Raw genomic sequence first — 21,873 nt, 5'->3', positions numbered from 1 at the left:
ACTACAAAATAGGGGATAGTCTGTAAAACTGGTGAATTCTTCAAACATTTGAGCAGGAATGGGCCACCTGAGAAGCTGATTAAGTATAGGCCCTATAATACTTAAGAATTTTGCAAAGGGTTGAGGCCAGTTTGGGGTTCTCATTTCTGAGGATTCCTAAGATAATTACAAGGCAAGTTAGAGTTTCTTGTTTGTTTGTTTGTTTTTAATATATTTTTTATTGATTTCAGAGAGTGAGAAAGATAGAAACATTAATGATGAGAATCACTGATTGGCTGCCTCCTGCATGCCCCCCACCGGGTATCAAGCCCCACAACCTGGGAACTGTGACCTCCTGGTTCATAGGTCCACTGAGCCATGTTGGTCGGGCTAGAGTTTCTTGCTAATTCTATTTTTAGGATTCGTCACAGATGGCTCAATGTCTTAGAAATGGTCTGGTTTCCCAGATGCTCTCCAAACTGAGAATTTATACCTGAATGCATTTGGATTGAGATGCAGTCCCTGGCCTTTGCTTGTTTGATATTGCATCTCTGCATCTGAATGGGACTCCATGGCCTGCTTGATTAGGTAGGGGTTGTTGGAACTTTCTCCTAGAATTTACCTCAATTAATTTAGCACCTAAAGGAATGAAGGCCACAAAGGCCTGAAGAAAACAAAGAACTGGAAACCAAAAATAATCAAGATGACAAGAAATGAAAACTCAGTTATTATGCATCGGAATTTGAGGATTGGAGTCAGAAGGCATGTTCCCAAACATTTCTCTACTTAACGGTGACATGGTTTTGTACAAGTCATTTAATTCCTTTTGTCCTGTTTCTTAAGCTGTAGAATAAGACCAATAATATATATTTTCTAGAGATGATGTTAGAAGCACAAATAATATATATGGAAGTGCTTTTTTAAAACTCAAGTGTTGTAATAAAATTATTTTATTTCTGAATATGTGCATTTTCAAAAAATAAGGCATTATATTCCAAACTCTTAGCAGTAGTTGATAGTAAAATTGAAGGCTATTTAAATCTATTTTTTATTGATGTTAGAGAGAGAGGAAGGGAAAGGGATAAAGAGATAGAAACATCAATGAGAGAGAAACATCGATTGGCTGCCTTCTGCACATCCTCTACTGGGGATTGAGCCTGCAACCTGGGCATGTGCCCTGACTGGGAATCAAATCGGTGACCTCTTGGTTCATGGGTGGATGCTCAACCACTGAGCCACACCAGCCAGGAATTAAAACTATTTTTTTAATTGTGTTTCTCATTAGAATAGTCATTAAAATTCTTAAGGTCAACTTAAAACCTTCAGTAAAATATAAAAGAATATTTCCCACAATACAATATGGTAGGCACTGCATATACTCATTCATTTTTAGTGTAGATAGACCATCAATTAGAAATGTCAAAGGCCTTCAAATTCTGGCAGATTACCAAACATTCTTCTGAGACAGGAAAACTTAATAATGCAAGATGTTTGTTGCCACTTCTCTTACAGATGCATTGTATAACATCAATGCACTATGTTAAAATCCAAACAAAATGTGCATCGAAACTATGAAAAGAATTCCAGAAAATTGCTCTCAGTGATTTTAATAGCCAGCTGTTTTTGTTCAGCATCTATTCAAACTCATGTCATTTATATGAAATAACAATTAAAATCTAAACAACTTTAAAAGATAGTTAAATGAGCTCTTGCTATGTTAAAAACAACATTATTTTGGAAGTCAGGATATTTTATTTTGAGTATAGTAAAAACATCTATCAGGTTTTCTTGAGAAAATGATTATAAATAGCATGTGATGTCCTGAGTCATGCCTTTTGATTGTGGCGAGTATATATCAGGTAACTAACTGGAATTTATTCTGGGTGGTATGAAAGTATAAATTTTGTAGATGGGCTCCAAATATATCTTTCTATATCTAGCCCTCCTAAAATACATTAATTATAATTATTTTGAGTTTGTTGCATTATTTTTGCATTGATCAATGGCATGCACTTGATACTTTTAAGTACTGCAGATATGCAAATATTAAAAATCCCTTACATGAAAAAAAAAATTTAAAAAGGCTCTGGCAGGGTAGCTCAGTTAGAGTCTTGTCCCAATATGCCAACATTGTGGGTTTGATCCTGGATCAGGGCACATACAAATTTTCCTTTAAAATTGTTTAAATGTACACTTAAATTTTTAATAAACGGCTCTACTTAACAAAATCCCTTAAACATAGTCTTTCTCTGCTTGTATTTGTCAATCAAAAATATTTTCCTACTTTGCTGTTATATGGGTTTCCTTTACTTGAAAAGCAGAACACAGTGTAACTAAGTGACAAGAATTTGCCATTCAGAAAAGCATCAACAGGAAACATCAGTGCGAATTCCTCAATATAACAAGTCCTTGGCCGCAATTCAGGGCAGCATTTTCCTAAGGTTGTTCCCTATACTCTGCTGAAAATGTTAATGGCTTCACCTCTGTGCTTGTGAAAGTACTTGCAATCACCTCCAACCATAGCTTAATTAGGTTTCTATCAAAGATGAACACGAAGGCACCTCTTAATATTATCTCCCTGGGGTCTAATGGCTCTGATGATTCTTTCAAGCATCTGTAGCCTGGCCATTTATTTTTTTACTATATATCCTTTTTGTTGAAATGAGTATATGGGGCATTTGGGCAATGCCAGCTTGCAGAGAGCTGGTGGCAGATGGGATGAAATCTGCCTGGTATGCCTTCCCTCCACATGAGCAGAGGGCCATCCATTTCCTCCATTAAGGAGTTGTCACTCAGCCCGCCCAGCTGGAAGACCGTTTTTGATAGCCAAGCTGGCTGGTGGCAGACAATTCAGATACAAAGTGCACTTTAAAAGGAAGCTAAAACATCATTTGTAGGAAAATTGAAAATGCATGGCTTCCACCACAGCCAATTTTTTAATGACTGTAATATTTTAAGTGATTATTTTTTGCCACTTCAGATTGCTCCTTAGAGAGGAGAGGGGTTTTTTTTTTAATTAAAATCTAGGCAATGCAAACAGATGAGATATGAGGAGCAGAGAAAAGAGAAATAAGATGAATAAAATTAATTAAAATGGCATTGTTGGCAGAGCCATAAATTAGCCACTATGTGACTGGAAATAAACTCATAGATTGTTGTAAGAGTTTCTGAATTAAAGTGAGATGTGTGATTGGGAAGTGACTGACTTACAGCCTACATATCATTGTGTTTCACCTTGCATTATGCTATAGCTTTATCATATAGAAATACGTATCTCCTATATCTTTGTTCAATGGCCTTTAAAAGTGCACTTTCGTATTATTTTAAAAAAACAAAGTAGGAAGAAGAGAACAATATCCTTCATGAGACAAAATGAGTTTGTCATTTTTTGCACAATTTCTAGGAAATTTAATGACAGTTAAAAAAAACCTGAAAACTTGGCTATGAACACAGTCCAAGGGCAGGAGGGCTGAAGTACATTTTCTCTAGTCAACACAATAGATGCACCCGTGGAGAGTGAATTTTAGGGAGCTTAAAGAGTGTTTTCTCCTCATTATTTTCTGGATTCATTAAGCATTCACATTTGAACCACTTTATGCTAAGATTCATAAAGATTCAATTTATGGTATATTTTGTGACAAGTGTATAATTACTTGGCAATAGTTATGACAACTCTAAAATGGCAATAGTGACAGTTTTGAATTGGAGTAATGAGTGGAAGAATAACAATGTAAAATTCCATAGGCAGTTGTTAACCTTGTTGATGGGGATCAACTTGACTTTCAGTGTCTGAGGTTTTCAGACTTGCCTCCTCAAATTAAGGCCAAGGATACCAACTACAACATGGAAGGCTGCAAATACTGAGGAATAAAGGCCTGGCTTTATAGTAAATATACTTGGCTATGAAAATGAAAGCTGTTTGATCTTGGGGAAGCTACTTGGCCTCTCTGAGCCTACTTTTCCATCTGTGAAATGGGGGTAATTATGATGGTTAGATGAGATATTGTAAGTAACATGCCTACTAAAGATTGGTGAATCTTAGGAAATCGGTAAATGTTATTTCCCTCCTCTTTTTTGCTCCATCTTTATTCATTCATTTAACAAACCTTATGTTAATGAGTGTCACTATGCTGTCTAGGTGCAAAGCTGATGGAAAAATAGTACTATTGTTTTAAAAATATGTTTTACTGATCTTAGAGAAGAGAGGAGGAGAAAGAAATATTGATGAGAGAGAGAACATCCATTGGCTGCCTCTTGCACGCCACCTACTGGGGATCAAGACCGTAACCTAGGCATGTGTCCTGACTGGGAATCAAACTCTCCCTGCATGGGATGACAACCAACTGAGCCACACTGGCCAGGGACTTACTATGTTTATTTGTGAAGTTCATATAGAATAAAATAAATTTCACTTACCAATTATTGTATTAACTTAATTAGTGATTAAGGGTGTCAGTTTCAGACCAAAAACAAACAAAAAATGGGTACATTAGGCAGACAGGCTCTGGGGACTTGTTTGAATAGTTATTTTCAATAGAATTTATCAAAATTATTTGTTTCTGTGCTTATTGCCACTCTCATCATGGTGATCTGGCTCAATTCCATGTTTCACTAATGCTATTCCACATTAATTATTGTACAAATAGGCTGCATTGAGGGGAATTGTGAAAAGCACACTACATACATTTAACCCTTCATCCCCAAAGTACTCTTATTAGCTTAACAAATTATATTCTGGCTCATTCTACAACATCATGTACCCAGCTCTTGGGGGAAACATGACAATAACAGCAATGCAATCCAAAGTGAAGAACATCCCAAGCAAAGGGAATTTAGGTAGACAGCATGCAATTAACCAAGCTGGAATCTGGCCAGAAAATCATAGTTAACATTCCGATTCTTAATGGAAAAAGACATGGGAACATGAACTAGCTACAAGTCTGACTGAGCTCAGGTTTATCCTCAATAGAAAGCCAGGACTCCAATCCCTCAAGTTACAGACCAGAGAGTTTCCAGTACAATGATTTGCAAATCACATTTTTGGAAAGCATATCTGATTCCTTCCTGTTTGTCCTTGCATTCTAAAAAAGAAAATCATTAAATGAATTGTTGAGACCATTTTCTGGGGTGCTCAATTTCTGGGCATTATAGTAGGCAGGTATTGCTCTGCCAGGGGATTATATTCCCAAAAAGCACGTTTAAAAAATGAATTCTGCTTTGAGTGTGATCATTCCTTTCACTGTTTGCCTTAGATTTTTTTCATTAGCCTCACCTTGCATTAAGACTTAGATTTTCAGGCAAGTTAACTTACATATTTTCATAATTTGGATGTAATGATTTTTATTCTCCATTAATGTTTCAACAATTTGTGACAATAGTATTAGACAGGTGGCAGCAGAAACCCAGAATGAAAGCTTCAATTCTTATATAGGACTGGAGGTTTGCCTAGTGTCCCCTGGGACAATGAATTTGGCAAATGCATAATGTATAAGAGCTATAAGAAAATTAATAAACTCTCCTGTTCTGACTTAATGCTTCCCCTAATGAATTGTTGATTTACCTAATAGCTACTGTCTTCATCAGGACCTTCGATGTTTGTTAAACTAGGGAATGTGTCATTATTGGATGTTTATCAATAATTAATGGAGGAGAGAGGAAGCAATCTATTTAACTGAAAGTAGTAGTAGAGAGAAGGTTAAGATATGACCTGTCTAAATTCCGTATACTTAGTTACTCCAAGTCCTTGGCATAAATGTGCAAAATTTAATAAATTACTTTTTAAGGGAACTTCTTTTGAATACATGTGGTCAAATCATAGCCTATTATAAAGGTCAAACCTTTATAACAGGCTCTGACAGTCGGCACTGATTTACTTCTCCATACAAGTTCCCATAAATGTGTAGAAGAAGTAATCTGGATTCCCTTGCTAATAACACTATGAAGTAGGATAATAAACAGAAGAAGATTAGCAGGTGCAGGCACAGCCATCAGAGTGGGAAGATTCCTTAAAAATAAAAAATACAAATAACAGCACCTATCTCATAGCGATCTGCATTTAATCTGTGGGTCAATTCCAGAGTTGACAGAAGCCAGTGATTTATGCCTTTGCAAGCTGAGAGTATCCAGGGTAGCTGAGCAGATATCAACATTTATTAATGGTGAGTGAGCAAAGCACCCCCTCTCTCCCTGACACACACATACATACAGATATCAAGGAGCCATAGATCATTCATGCTTGCAAAATACAGATCTTGACTACAACTAAAGATGAGAGTGGACAAATATACAAAAAAATGAAGCAGCTGCTTGACCAATATCCACCTCCATGGCATATTGATCCATTGGGAAACGCTGCTTACTGGGGAGTTGGATGGATTGAAGGATGAAGAAAATACCCCACAAACTGAAACCTGCTCACAGCTCTTTCCTCGCCATTTGTCCCTGGGTTCCTTCTGAGTACCTCACTGATGTTTGCAGCTCTTCTCTTTGATGGTGAGTCATGGAAAGTAGGCAGCTGCAGCAGTTCCAAGCTAAACCTTCAAAAACCTATGTTTAGTGTTTTTCTTTGAACTTAAAATTAAGAATAGTCTCAGATTGCAGGGTGTGTCTGAGAAGCTGGAAAGAGATTATTTGATGGACTTGTCCAGATGTTTCCAGAGTGACTAAGGAAAATTAAGCACTAAACAAATAGGGTCTTTACAGATACTCAGTGTTCATCTTCTATAGACAGAAAACTTGGATGATAGGGTCTTTCTCATAGTGTTGGCACCTGCAAGCACTCCTGAAATGCCATCATTACTACTATTTATACTATTTCATTATTATTATCATTTACCACTATGATTAATATTATTATTTATTATCATCCACTATCCATGCTACTGTAAGTATCTTCCCTGGATATGAGAATCCTACCCAAGATGAAACACTGATTCTTGATACTACATGATTAAATGGAAGATCCCCCCCACAATATCACTTCATTTCCTTTAAACTCTGATGACAAAACCAAGACCACCATCACTGAGTTGGAGCACCAGAAGTTGCCCTGAGAGTCATCATTTTCCCACTTCATCTTTTTTCCTAGGACACTGAATTGGAACACCTTTCTTCACTAAATTCTTTTTTAACTTTTTCTTTTTATCAACATAAATAATTTTTAATTTTAAAATTACAATTGACATACAATATTAGTTTCAGGAGTACACCCCAGTGATAAGATTATCCAGCAAATCTATCATTTAGAATTGAAGGACATAAAAAGGGTTTCCCAGGCAAGAAAAGGCTAAAGGAGTTCATCACTACAAACCAGTATTACATGAAATGCTAAAGGGTCTTCTTGAAGAAGAAGAGGAGGAGGAGGAGGAGGAGGATGAGGAGGATGAGGAGGAGAAAATATATGAACAATAAAATGACACTAAATACATAGCTATCAACAATTGACTCTTAAAAAACAAAACAAACAATTAGAACAGAAACAGACTCACAAACAGAACATTTTGACGGTTGCTAGATGGGAGGGGTTTTCGGGGGATGGGTGAAAAAAGTGAAGGGATTAAATATATAGTCAGTCCTGGCTGAGTAGCTCAGTTAGTTAGAGCGTTGTCCCAATATGCTAAGGTTATAGGTTTAATCCCGGGTCAGGGCACATACAAGAAGCAACCAATGAATGCATAAATAAATGGAACAAAAAATCGATGTTTCTCTCTTACTCTCTCACCCTCCCTCTCTCCCTCTCCAAAATCAATCAATAAAATTTTTTTTAAAAAAAGTACAAATTGGTAGTTATAGAATAGTCACAGGAATGTAAAGTTCAGAATGGCAGCTATGGTAGCAGTAGCTATTCTCATGACTACAAATGAATTGGCAGAAATCATATACAAAAGTTAAAAAAGAAATATTCTGTAAAAGAAGGCGAACTCATCACAACCAATATTTAAGACATGGGGCTCAATACTGGGAGGGCCGCAGGCTCCTTGCCTTGCTAAGCCCACGACCTGCTTACTCTGGTTGCTAATGAGGGCGGTGCTCTGGGAGCTTTATGACTTGCAGCACTGTATTCATTGGCAGTTAGAGCCCCACCTACTTGGCCATGAACAAAGGGCTGCCTAGGGATTTGTGGGAAATAAAATATCATGATGGTAATTAGAAGCATAAGAATATTATGTGCCTTTTCTTCCACATGGCCAAGTTCTCTGAGAAAACATTGGGAGATGAGTCAGGCAAGGCCATGAACTTGTAAGGAGAATGGAGGAGAAACACAGATGGCTGTACAGGAAAAACATATCAATTCTGTAACCTCTTACAGTCCTTCCAAATAAAAAAGCACAACAAGTCTAAGGCCAGGTTCAGTGTTAGAAACTGGTACTGTTATACATCTATTTCATATTAATTACTAAATCGCCAACAGATGGTAATAGCTTTCTACCAACCCAGGGCAGATTTAAAGTGGTGACCTATAATTGCAATTCCCCAGATCACATAAAATCCTAAGTTAATTACTCTATTTGGTCTTATATCATTTTGCCCTACTTGAGATAAACAAGGACAGGCTCATATGAAATGGGTTAAATATTCCCCAAAAACTGAATAAAGAAGAAGTCTAAAGGAGGCAAGGAGAAATCTGTATGATGAATGCCAGTGACTCATTTGTTTCTTTCTTATTTGACCCGACTCTCTCAAACATTATGTTCAAATTCATCAGCTGGACAGTTTACATACTTACTACTCTCTATTCTCTTGTTTTATAAACAGTATCACTTAAAGATCACTTGCTGTTAATAACAAAATGTACCATTAATAATTCAAATTATAAGCATGACATTGAAACTTAAGTCCAATGAAAATTATTTCTTTTGATTGCCAAAGGTAACAACTATGGACAATACTTGTGTCTGATGTAACCAAGTTAGTGCATTCATTTTGATATTACTTTAATGGCATATAAGGATGACCTAGTTTGTGAAGTCTTTATTTTTTCTATCGCGTTCCTTTCCCCCTCCTCATAACTGGTACTGTCAGCTCAATCCTTTGCCTTCTACTAATTTTCCTCTGTGTTTACTTCCTCGTGAAACTTATTTGTTCTTAAAGTTTTCAATGAAGAGGATGTATATTTATTAAGTCCTTTCTACATGCCAGGCACTATCCTAAGGGTTTTACATGTATTTTTTTCTTTATTGATTAAGGTGTTACATATGTGTCCTTATCTCCCTATTGCCCCTCCCTCCCACACATGCCCTAACCCCCCTGGTGTCTGTGTCCATTGGTTATGCTTATATGCATGCATACAAGTCCTTTGGTTGATGTCTCCTCTTTACCCCCACCCTCTCCTACCTTCCCTCGGAGGTTTGAGTATTTTTAAATTTAATTATCATGACATGAAGTGCATCTTATTTTTAGTCCTGTTACAGGTGAGTACACTGAAGAACTGTGAGGTTAAATAACCTGTCCAAGACCGCATGGCTAATAAATGGTGAAGCCAAGATATGATCCCACGCAGGTAAGCCAATTTCCTTAACACTGTGCTATATCCAGTCCCACTCCCAGTATTTTCAGCTAACTTCAAGTCATCACTTAATGTGAAATTCATTTTCTTTCCCTATAAACTAGATCTTGTTATTTTTTTTTCCAGCTTCTCATCCAAGTCAATTAACACCTAATAATCCAGCATGTGCCACACACCAGGGATTGAGAAATGGCTGGAATAGTCACCGAGCTTAAGAAACTAACATTCTAAACAGGGAGAAACATAAATGAAAATAAAGCAATGTTGTAAATGCTCTCATAGAGGTATATGTCCAGTGTAACAACATGTTGAAATGGAATTAATTTTGCATTGGTTTTGGTTAAGGCTCCAAAAAAACAGGTGGCAACTCCTCCACATTCCAAAGTGAGCTGATGGACTGAACATAAGGACCTAGCAAAAGAGGTGGTAAATGGGCTCACTTATCACTCACATCGAAGGTACCCAAGCTTGCAGATGATGTGAGTAGGAAGCTGGGCAACAGAGAGAGGGTTTCTCTAGAGAGGGTTGTTAGTGAGCTGTGAGTATACACCCATGCCCATGTCAGGGAGGAGGGTACCCTCGCCTCTTCTCAAACCTGGTGTACAGGATTTCAGGGGTTCCACCTGGAGGGCCTGCTGTGTGGTCTTGGACTAGTGCCAGGCAGAAGAAGGCTGCATGTATAAGTAACTACTCTCCTCCCACGGACGGGTCCAAGGTGACTGCTTACCACAGACTAGGCTTGGGCCTGTGCACACAAGCGACAACCACGTTTGTCTAAGATCCTGCCCCTGAACTACTTTGTAGAGGAGCAAGAAGCCCTCAGCAGAAAGAGGTTGCAGTCATTAGCCAGAGGTCCCAGAGAGATGCATGGGGGCATCCCCAGCTTTGGAGAGGAGTGGGGAGATTTCCAAGGAGCCTATTGGTAGGTTCAAGAGAGAACCAGCTTTGATCATTTATCAGGATGAGGGATTAATCCTTTTCGCTTACAACAATAGCTGTATCTTTTCTTTTCTCCTTCCATCAGACCCAGCCCTGGAGGGCTCAGAGGCTGAAACTTGTGGTGGGTGGTGAGGAAAGAGAAAGACATGACCACTGCCTCCATCTCCACCCACTGCAGTAGACCTAGGCTGGAGGAGGGAGGAACTATGGATGAAACTTGAAGTTTGGATGCCTACAGGAAACTGGCCCTATTTGTTTTTAAACCAATAATGTAGGAGACTAAAGTGATTGGATGATGTGTGTTGGTCTATTGGCTGTCTTATGACCTGCTTTAGTTTTCATGCAAAGAAGGCAGAGATGACTTTGAATGGTCACTTGGGAAAAAGAATGGATCTGTTTTCTATAGCCTGGCCCCACCCCAAGTCTTCTTTGTTCAGCCTAATGGTTATACCAGCACAGAGAGGAGGGAGACATCAACTACACAAAACTTCACATGGACAGACATTTGAGCTGGGCCCTTGTGGATGCTGTGCAATTTCCAGGTGGAGAAAAGAGAAAGGTGGGAAAGCATGTACAAAGGGGTGAGGGTGTGCAGTTCTATGCTGTATTTGTGAGGCTGGTAGTCAGTGCAGCAGATGAGGATGAAAAGTTAGGTTGGGCCTAGGAGAGGGTCTTGAATTACATGCCAGGGAGTTGGGTTTGTATCTTCTAGGCCTACACACGTCTTGAGTATGGAGGGAGCATGATGCCACATTAAGGAATGATGCTGTAGTTTTTGTCAGTGGCATTCCTTGTATGATCCTTGGCTTTTATCATCCTTGTCAGAGACAGTCTCCTACCATTAGACTGCTGATTTCTTTCTTCGGTGTTCCACCATTCTCACTCTATTTCATCTCCCAGGCAGGCTACTGAAAATGCCTCCTGCCTCCCTAAGGGAAATATTTTAATAGTCCCGTCTCCTTAAGTTCACCTTAGGTCAGAAGTCAATACTTGAGATGGACCCATAACTAGGATTGTGAAAACAAAATTAGCTACGGAAAAGAAGGAAGGGACCAGTGTTTGGTCTGAACTTACTAAATTCTGATGTCTGAAAATCAGTCATCTGGAGGAAGGAACATGCAGTGTTAATAGAATAAAGCTGAAGCAAGATTAATAAATATGAGAAAAGCAAGAATCTTTTCACCTAGAGCCAGAAAGTGATGGGGAAGAAAATGAGCAGAAAATTTAACAAATGAATGTTGAGAAGAAACAGGAAAAACAGAAGCACATCAGTTTGCATTTATTACTTATAAGAGCAAAGTCAATGGCGACAGATCAAGGTTATGTCAGATTCCCGTATTTGAATCCTGGTTCTGCCACTGGTGAGAGGTATATTTTGAACAAGTTACTCAACATCTTTATGTCCATTTCAACATCTGTAAAATGGGGTTAAGACAGCACCTTCCTTATAGGTTTACAAGGATCAAATTATATGAGATGATATATATAATTCTGTGTGTGTATGTGTGTGTGTGTGTGTGTGTCTACACATGCCTCAAAGAGTAAGTACCTAGAACAGTAAGTACTTGATAAAAAATAGACCTTTTTTAAAAAAATGATATATTTTTATTCATTTCAGAGAGGAAGGGAGGGGGAAAGATAGAAATATCAATGATGAGAGAGAATCATTGATCAGCTGCCTCCTGCATGCCCCACACTGGCGATTGAGCCCACAACCCGGGCATGTGCCCTGACTGGGAATTGAATCGTGACCTCCTGGTTCATAGGCCAATGTTCAACCACTGAGCCATGAAGGACGGGCAAAAGTAACTATTTTTTATCGGACAAACAGAAGTTGGTAATGAGAAAGCAGAGAGGGTACCACCATAGGCTCTGGGTAATTAATTTGAGGGTGTTTGGGAAGAGTTCAGTATATAATTGCATGACTAAAATAGCAGACTGAGCCCTAGCTGGTTAGCTCAGTGGATAGAATGTCGGCCTGAGGACTGAAGGGTTCTGGGTTTGATTCCAGTTAAGGGCATGTACCTCGGTTGCAGGCTCCTACCCGGCCCAGGCCCTGGTCAGGGCTAGTGCAGGAGGCAACCAATTAATGTGTTTCTTTCACATCAATGTTTCTCTCTGTCCCTCTCTCTTCCACTTTTCTAAAATTCAATGGAAAAATATCCTCGGATTAACAAAAAAATTAAATAAATAAAATAATAAATAAATAAATAAAATAGTAGAATGATAGTTGCCAGAAGGGAGAGGGATTAGAAGGCTGGGTGGAAAAGTTGAAGGGATTAAGAAGTACAAATTGGTAGTTACAAAATAGTTGAGGGAATATAAAATAGAGCATTTTATATAATAAAAGGCTAATATGCAAATCGATCAAACAGCAGAATGACTGGTCTCTATGACATGCACTGACCACCAGGGGGCAAATGCTCTGCTCAAGCAGGAGCTGCCCCCTGGTGGTCAGTGCGCTCCCACAGGGGGGTGGGGGGGGAGCGCCACTCAGCCAGAAGCCAGACTCATGCTGGTGAGTTCAGCGGTGGTGGCGGGAGCCTCTCCCACCTCTGTGGCAGTGCTAAGGATGTCCGACTAGCGGTTTAGGCCTACTCCCTGACATCCCCCGAGGGCTCCTGAACTGCGAGAGGGTGCAGGCTGGGCTGAGGGACCCCCTGAGTGCACGAATTTTGTGCACCGGGCCTCTAGTAGGAAATATAATCAATAATATTGTAATAACTATGTATAGTGCCACATGAGTACTTGAAATATCAGGGGGATTAATTTGCAAAGTACATGATTGTCTAAACACTATGCTGCTCACCTGAAATTAATAAAAAATAATATTGAAAAAACAGTAGCTCTTATTAGACAAAGAGTATTCTATCTGTCCTTGACACCTAGTATTCCCTCATTTTCTCAATAAGTCTCCAACCTTCTCCATTCCCTTTCCTAAAAATCTCTGAAATCTGTCCACATTTTCCCATCCTGTTTATGAATTCTGGCCAACATGATCTCCCACTGGACTGCTGTTACCAGCCTCCTACTTGGTGTCACTGCACGCCTTCTCTCCCCTCCATTCCATCCTCCATTCTCCAGGGGGTAGTTCAAAATCAAATATGATCGTGTGACTCAATTGGAACACTTGGTGACTCCCTATTACTTTCACAATAAAGTTCAAACTCTATAGGAGCTTAGAAAACCTTCAAGGTTTTGTCACTGGCCTTGTCTCCAGACGTAACTATCACAAGTCTCACCTTAACACATTTCGTACCGCTCAGGAGTTTTCTCGTGTTTCGCGCGCCATCTGTTAGGGACCGCCCACGAGTGTTCTCGTTTTTCACACCCATGGAAAAAGGAGCGAATCTAGATACTTATGTAAATTTTGTTTGGTCCCTCTTCATAGAGGAAAATGTTTTACGCAGTACCATACGTTAAAAAAGTACTAGGAACTTTAATTGTTTAATTGTCTTTGTAAATAAAAATGTTATAATTATTGAAAAACAACACCTAAAGTGCAGTATGATGATTTAAATAACTTGCAGTTTGCCCAAAAACGTGCGGTCCCTGGCGTATGTCTTAGAGATTTCTATGTGGTACGCAATGTGTTAAGAATCTGTTAGAAAACTATTTTGTACATTATCCAAGACCTTTGTTTCGTGCTCTCACTGTATGTCATTTCTGATTCTAGAAACAATAGTCCTCCCACCTGGCCAACTCCAAATTACTCTTCAGTCTCTGCTTGGATTCCACTTCTTCCGGATCGCCTTCCTAAACCCTCAAGTCTGGATTTGGTACTGTATGTTGTATTTCCACAGCACTCCACAGTTTCCTAGCAAATTATAGCAATTACAAGAGGCCCAGTGCACAAAATTTATGCATGGGGGAGGGTGGAGAGGATGTGTTCCTCAGCGCAGCCTGCACCCTCTCCAATCTGGGACCCCTTGAGGGATGTCCATTTAACGGGCAGTCAGACATCCCTCTCTCAATCCAGGACTGTTGGCTCCTAACCGCTCGCCTGCCTGCCTGCCTGATTGCCCCTAACCCAGTGGTCAGCAAACTATAGCTGGCGAGCCACATGCGGCTCTTTGCTCCTTGAGTGTGGCTCTTCCACAAAATACCACGTGCGGGCGCGCACATGCAGTGCGATCGAAACTTCATGGCCCATGTGCAGAAGTTGGTATTTTGTGGAAGAGCCACACTCAAGGGGCCAAAGAGACCACTGTCCTAACCACTTCTGCCTGCTAGCCTGATCACACCCTAACCACTACCCTGCCAGCCTGATCAACGCCTAACTGCTCCTCTGCCGGCCCTATTGCCCTTAACTGCCCTCCCCTACAGGCCTGGTCCCCCTCCCAACTGCCCTCCCCTGCAGGCCTGGTCACCCCCAACTGCCCTCCCCTGTAGGCCTGGGTCCCCCCAGCTGCCCTTCCCTGCAGGCCTGGGGGCAACTGCCCTCCCTTGCAGGCCATCTTTGGCCACATGGGGGCGGCCATCTTGTATGTTTGGAGTGATGGTCAATTTACATATTACCTCTTTATTAGATAGGATGCTATTTTGTATTTGCATGTTGACATATCTAATTAACCACACTAAGTTGACAGCCACCTAGAGGGCAGAAACATACCTGCCTTTTTGTGATTTTACTCTCTAGGTTCAGTCCAGTACATGGCACAGTGGGTCCTCAAAAACACTTGTTAAATGCCAGGTGGCGTGGCTCTGTGGTTGAGTGCCAACCTATGAACTAGGAGGTCACGGTTCAATTCCTGGTCAGGGCACATGCCCAGGTTGCAGGCTCAATCCCCAGTGTGGAGTGTGTAGGAGGCAGCTGATCAATGATTCTCTCTCATCATTGACGGTTCTATCTCTCTCTCCCTCTCCCTTCCTCTCTGAAATCAATAAAAATATATTTAAAAGAAACCTTATTAAATAGATGGACAAATGTTTTTGTAACAAAGATTTTCTATCCTTAGAAAAGGAGGTAACATAAAAACAACATTGCCTATTCCTTTACTACAGCGGTTCTCAACCTGTCGGTCGCGACCCCTTTGGGGGTCGAATGACCCTTTCACAGGGGTCGCCTAAGACCATCGGAAAACACATATATAATCACATATTGTTTTTGTGGTTAATCACTATGCTTTCATTATGTTCAATTTGTAACAATGAAAATATACCCTGCATATCAGATATTTACATGACAATTCATAACAGTAGCAAAATTACAGTTATGAAGTAGCAACAAAAATAATTTTATGGTTGGGGGTCACCACAACATGAGGAACGGTATTAAAGGGTCGCGACATTAGGAAGGTTGAGAACCACTGCTTTACTAGCAGGTTTGGTAAGAATAGTTATCTTTGTGCAAATTGGCTTATTGAGTTTTAGGTTTTGGAGAAGAGGAGAAGGAACAAAAGAGCGATCAAACCTTAACTGTAGCTCCTGGGAAGAAAAGCCAGTTGCCCGTGTCTACGGGATCGAGACTATCTTCTAAAATGACTTGTCTGTGAGCCGAGTTGATGACCAGGATGTTATCCAAGGCCCAGCAGGCTTCATACACTTCACCCACACGAAGATTTTCCTGCTTCCACTGAAACTGGACGTTCTCCCCTTTGGCGTGTTCAGGAAGGTAGAGGATGTGGATGATTGTGCTGACATTGGAAGGGGCTCTGGAACATATGGTGAGATGGGAATTAGTGACACAGTTAAAGCACTTAAACCAGCTTTGTTTCTTAATTAAGATTGTACTTTCATTATCTTAAAAGTACTATATGCAGTACAGATTAAATACTCATAATCCCATAGCCCTTAAATCTTTTAGTGTATGCTGAATATTAAGGAGTTCCTAGTAAGTGATGACAGTTTAAATATTAAATGTCTTCAAGAAGTTTACTTTTAACACAGGACAGGCACTAAGCTAGTAAAGAAGTCACTGAAGAGACAATAGCACACACTTTCATGGCGCCTCTAGAAAATCACAGTGTATCCAGCACAGTTTATTTGATACTAAGAAGAAGAAAGGAGAAAAACTATCACTTAATTTTGATTCTTACTTTGAAATTTTGCATGTATTAGACAATTGCATGCTGTATTTTATAATCAGTCTTTACATAATAGATATTTTATTTCTACTAATCTGATACCTTTTTGTTTTATTTACATGAAATATGAGGTTTACCATGAGAATTAAATGCTCTATAATTCTTTAAAATTTTATGAAGATTGATCTTTAAAAACTTGTTACAAGTTAAAATTATTTTTATATTACATGTATTACAATCTAGGCCCTTCTGCTATTTAGTAAAGTATTTTTATTCAACATTTTATTCTACCAATGTAGAAATCTGCTACAGTAAAGATTACTGCTTTAGCAAAAATTAAGTGTTACTAAATGCAAACTATTAGTGCTCTGGACTTACTATAAATCAGTTTTAAAAGGACTACGGAAAAGACATATTTTTCACTCACCAAAGCAGCACATACATGTCTGTAAAATTGTCAGTATAGATTATAGATGGTGTACTTTACCTTTAGGGGTAATCAATTCCCCTTTCTTTTAAAATATTTCATGATGACTATGTTTTTGGCTTCATAAATAATTTAAAATGATGAAAATAATATATTTAGATTTAAGAAGTGATTGAAAATACGTTCATTCTGGTCGCCAAATGGGAAGGAAAATCAGCACTAATGTATATAACAGTTTGATGCATGACCTTAAATTGAAAGTCTCATTTAGTCAAAAGCCAAATGGAATTAGCTGAATGTGATCTTTATGTGTTGTAATTAAATGTGTATGTGCATTCACTATCAAAGGTATGCAGTTTTTTTCCAGCAAGAAAAACCTGCTACAATTTACCTAAATTATGACATACGAGTATTACATAGAGAGAAAAGGTGGAGGTGTGGTTAAAATTTACAATATTTATGCTGCCTTGATTAAAGACATTTATATAAATATTTCATGTGCATGATTTTCATAATAATTACTAGAAGTTAGAAAGAATAACGAAATGTTCTGTTTAAAATTGGCATAGCATGCCAGAGCTTGGCTTAAACAGGTATCTCTAAATTATAGGTTATCCTGGCACAGAGGAGGATGGTCTATTAAAATCCATGAATTAGAATCATTTTTCTCAGTTTTTGGTTAGACTAACACTTAGAAATGTAAAATTTTTAAAATTTTGAAATACTACTAGAAACTTTGGATAGACCAGTTTAGTGTTAAAGACTAAGAATCTAATATTTATTCCCCCCTCTAAACAAATCACTATTTTTCAACATGGAAATATGGTAAGGAAAACAGCATGTGAAAAAAGAAAACTACAAAACTTACAGAAAATGTTCTACTTGACTTATTCTAATTTAAGAAGTAAACCAGTCAGAATAACAACCTTATAAAATGTCCAGGTATCTTTTTCCTTTTAACATGTTACCATACTTGAAATTAAACATCCATTATGAATTTTGTTTTATGATTTAACCTATGCAGGAGTAAACATAATTTGACTCTTGTTAATTTAACCAAATCTTTTCAACTTGAATGAACTTCTTCCTCAAGTACCCTACCTCATTTTCTTATCAAGGTTTTTAAATAAAGAAAATGTAATAAATGATTACAAGTTGCATCATAACTATGATCATATAATTTTAGAACTGGCCTTAGGAAAGCTAGAAGGAAAATGACAGAGATTAGATGCAAAAGGTCGGGCAGCTGTTCACTCACTGTCATTACAGACCAAGGACCAGATTTAGGTGGTAATCTGATATATTCCTAGGCCTATAAGCCAGGCCATAGTCAGGCCACCTGGAGAAATGGGTGATGTGATTTTTGTGGAGGATTCTGTGCTTTTACCAAAATATAATTTGTTAGAGCTAGTACTGCCAGTGGGAAGTTCCAAGTGGAAAATGACCCTTTTAACAATACTTCTTCCAATAGGACAGATCATGATATGTGTGTCCATGCAATTCAGCATAATTAACAAACAGAGTACCTTTAACCATGAGGATTAAAGTCAGTGGTAGAATGAAGGCAAACAGGGAAGAAGACATACACCTATGTCAGAATTTATGAAAAATACTTTCAATGACAACAAACCTAATTGTCTCGAGCTGAATCCAGTCCGCAGTATTATTCTTGGCATATGACACGATGATGTCGGGGTCTGAATAACTAAAGCGACATGAACCTGAACCTGTAAATAGCAATAAGTTTCAAAGTTAAAAACCTTGTAATGACATAGTATCCTTTCCGATAAATATTTTAGACACTTTTTTAGCCATTTACATATTTAACCCATTGTTTCTTCATTCTTCTAACTTTGCTGGAATTTCTTGTGAACTGTTCTGATGAATATTACTTGATAAATAATTTTAGGAAACAGAAAAAAGGCAAACAAGGGAAATTGTAGATTTATTTACAGATACACAAACTTCTAAATTAAATTATAAAATGAGCACATATTTTCTATGCCAAAAATATCTCAATATTATAGAATGATTGATAATGCACCACGGTTCTTGCGAGTTAATAGCAATTAATAGTGATTGCATTAAATGTACATAAGTCATTTCATTTTTTAAAAATGTTTTTATTTATTTCAAAGAGAGGAAGAGAGAGGGAGAAGGAGAGACAGAAACATCAATGATGAAAGAGAATATTGATGGGCTGCCTCCCACACGCCCCACACTGGGGATCGAGCCCGTAACCCTGGCATGTGCCCTGACCAGAAATCAAACTATAGCCTCCTGGTTCATAAGTCGACACTCAACCACTGAGCAACACCGACCTGGCTAAGTCATTAAATTTAATGAGGAATGAAAACACCCTCTTCTGTGTATGTGTGTGTGTGTGTGTGTGTGTGTGTGTGTGTTATTTAAATGATGAGACAGTATGTGAGAAACTAAAATATTGTAAAGAAAACTGAAGCACTAAGTGAATGAGAACTATGGAAGGTATGGTTTATATTATTTTATTATAGCCCAACATTAAAGATGTAAAAGAGGGACATTATATCTCATAATGACTACTTGGTGATTATTTCCCATTATTATTTCCAATATTGGAAATATTTATACCAAAGAAAGTTTTAAAGCTCGGACAAAAATGTGTTTCTGCGTGTTCAATGAGTTCATATAATAAAACATAGTATAACTGTAATTTCAAAGATCTTTGGATACCCCAAACAGTCATGAAACATATGTCAGGAGTTTATTTTAGCAGGATTTTTAATACTGTATTAAAAACAAATGAACCCAAAAAAAAAAAAAAAAAAGAGAAATGGTGCCATTTATGTTTAACCGTTACCCATCTGCTGGAGGAGCCTGGGTTTCAGCAAATGGCATCTGCTGGGTTTTTACATTTCTAGCACGAGCTCCAAGCTTCCATCAGACTCATTTATTTTATTTCGGTGGTGTTTAGCACAACACCAGTTCGTTTGCAATCACAAAGCTGGCACTGTGCTGAAAGGCCAAACAGCAGTTTTCCCAGATTTATCCTCACAGCCAAAACATACGTGGAAAAGCAGGAAGGGAAAGGTATTCAAAGGAGAGTTACCCAGCAACCCTGAACTCAAACAGAAGCCCACCTTATGTCCTTCTGATCGTTGCTAAAGTCTACCTTCCATAAGCAGCTGCCTAAAATAAACATCACGCTGTGGGATTGGAAATGGGAACCGCCAGGGCTATGCGGGACAAACTTCAACACAAACAAGAGTAAGGTCTGGCAGACAATCTGTTTATTTCAAAAGAAAGCTCAAATTAGCCTGAAGAATTTAAATGGTATTTATGTGCTTCCTTTGTGCTGTACACACCGTAAGTACTTAAAAGCAAACGTATAAGGTGAATCCCTGTAAAAGGAAAGGATAAGACAGATGATAACCAAAATCTTCCTTACAGAATTCAATCCCTTGAAAATTGTTCACGAATTGAGAAGAGAAGCAAAGCTGATAAACCTCAAAATAAAAATGTGTCCAAAGATGACCTTGATTACAACCATGACTCTCACCTGTCTATTTTCTTATGCTACCATCTCCATGTTGTAAGATTAAGTTGATTATAAACCTATGAAGTAAAACAAAAAGGCACCCGGTAGGTGTCTCACTCTTCCTCAGCCACTTAGTCATTAAATCGTCACATCTACACTGTTAATATCTTTTGCATCCATCTCCTCCTCACCACTGTCAGAGACCCTCATTAGCTCTTGCCAGGACTGTGCATTCGTGATTAGCTGCTGTCCCTGTCTCCAGCCTCACATGTCCTTGTCCAGCCATGCCTGTTGCCAGCACTCTTCCTACAAGTGAACTGAATCACGTTACCTCTGTGCTTATCATCAACCCTTTAACAATTCTTCAGGATAAAGCTTTATCCCTCAGGACAAGCTGCACTTCCACCCCCAGTGGGACCAAGGTGCACAGTTCCTGGAGACCCAACGTGTACCCTAGAAAACAGAACTAGCCCAGGGCTACCTTAAAGGGGTCCCATGTGAAAAGATGGTCAAAAGGGCAAAGGGACTCCAACGCAGGGATGCACAGTTGGATGACCAGGACTGGGGTACAGGGTACAAGTGGCCAATCAGAGGACAGACACTGCCCTTGTTTACTGGACTGAGTGGGGAGGTCCTCTGATGGAAGCAGCACCTCCCCAAGAGAAACAGTCCGCTTTGGATATCCGCCTCTCGCTGAGGCTACTCCTACCAAACGACCCTTCCAAATGACGCCAGTCCAATGAATAAATGATCCCCCACGCCCACTCTGAGTATAGCTGTTCTACATACACTGGGTGAAGTTTCTCTTCATGCAAACCCTTCTGAACTGCAACCACACTGCCACATAGACTTTGATCTCCAGAATAGGACTGTCCTTGCCCAGATTGACAACGATTACTCGACTCTGTCTGGGATGAGGGGATGTCCATGTGCCCAGGTGACGAAGGCCAACCCCAACTCCCCGCTCCTAGATGCTGTGGTGTAGAGCTCTCACAGCCCTCAAAGCACTGTTGTTCAGTGGGGAGACAATAATCAGGCACCACCTGCAACAGCTACTTCTTTCTTTATCCTCTTAAGTCAAGAATCTGTTATTGCTGATGCTGATATTTAAAACTAAAAAGGAAAGACAAACCCAAGTGTCAAATGCAAAACACCCCCCCCCTTTTTTTTGCAGATCTATTTTCCCTCCTTCAAAGCACGTCTTGCACTCTAAAGTAGCAATTTTGCAAAGAGTTAAAGAATTGCTGAAGGAGAAAAGGTAATTTAGAATCATGGGCATACAAGCATGGTCTGAGAACAGTTGATGGGCTTAAACTGGTTTAAAATTCAAACACTCTCTTTGGTACTTACAGGAATATGAGTTCCAGAGACCTAAAATTGTTTTAGTGCTTTTCTCTTCTCTCATCTAGATTGCCTACTTTGGTGATCTTACCTACTTTCAAGGCTTTAAAAACATGTATAACATATGATACCCGGGAGT

General features: G+C 39.0%; 1 protein-coding gene across 2 annotated transcripts in view; it reads right to left on the bottom strand.

Annotated features, from left to right (window-relative positions):
- RELN (reelin) overlaps window positions 1–21,873 on the bottom strand; it is a 439,320-nt gene that overhangs the window by 182,886 nt on the left and 234,561 nt on the right. For both annotated transcript variants that reach the window (XM_036327598.1, XM_036327599.1), the window contains exons 9-10: window positions 18,507–18,603; window positions 15,837–16,077 (exon numbers count right to left, since the gene is read on the bottom strand). In XM_036327598.1, coding sequence (XP_036183491.1) covers window positions 15,837–16,077; window positions 18,507–18,603 — 338 coding nt within the window. The remainder of the gene's footprint in view (window positions 1–15,836; window positions 16,078–18,506; window positions 18,604–21,873) is intronic.

Source organism: Myotis myotis, unplaced genomic scaffold (genome assembly GCF_014108235.1).
Source record: "Myotis myotis isolate mMyoMyo1 unplaced genomic scaffold, mMyoMyo1.p scaffold_m19_p_11, whole genome shotgun sequence".
NCBI lineage: Eukaryota > Metazoa > Chordata > Mammalia > Chiroptera > Vespertilionidae > Myotis > Myotis myotis.
The sequence above is the reverse complement of the archived record's forward strand: the minus strand, read 5'-3'. Positions and strand labels throughout refer to the sequence as shown.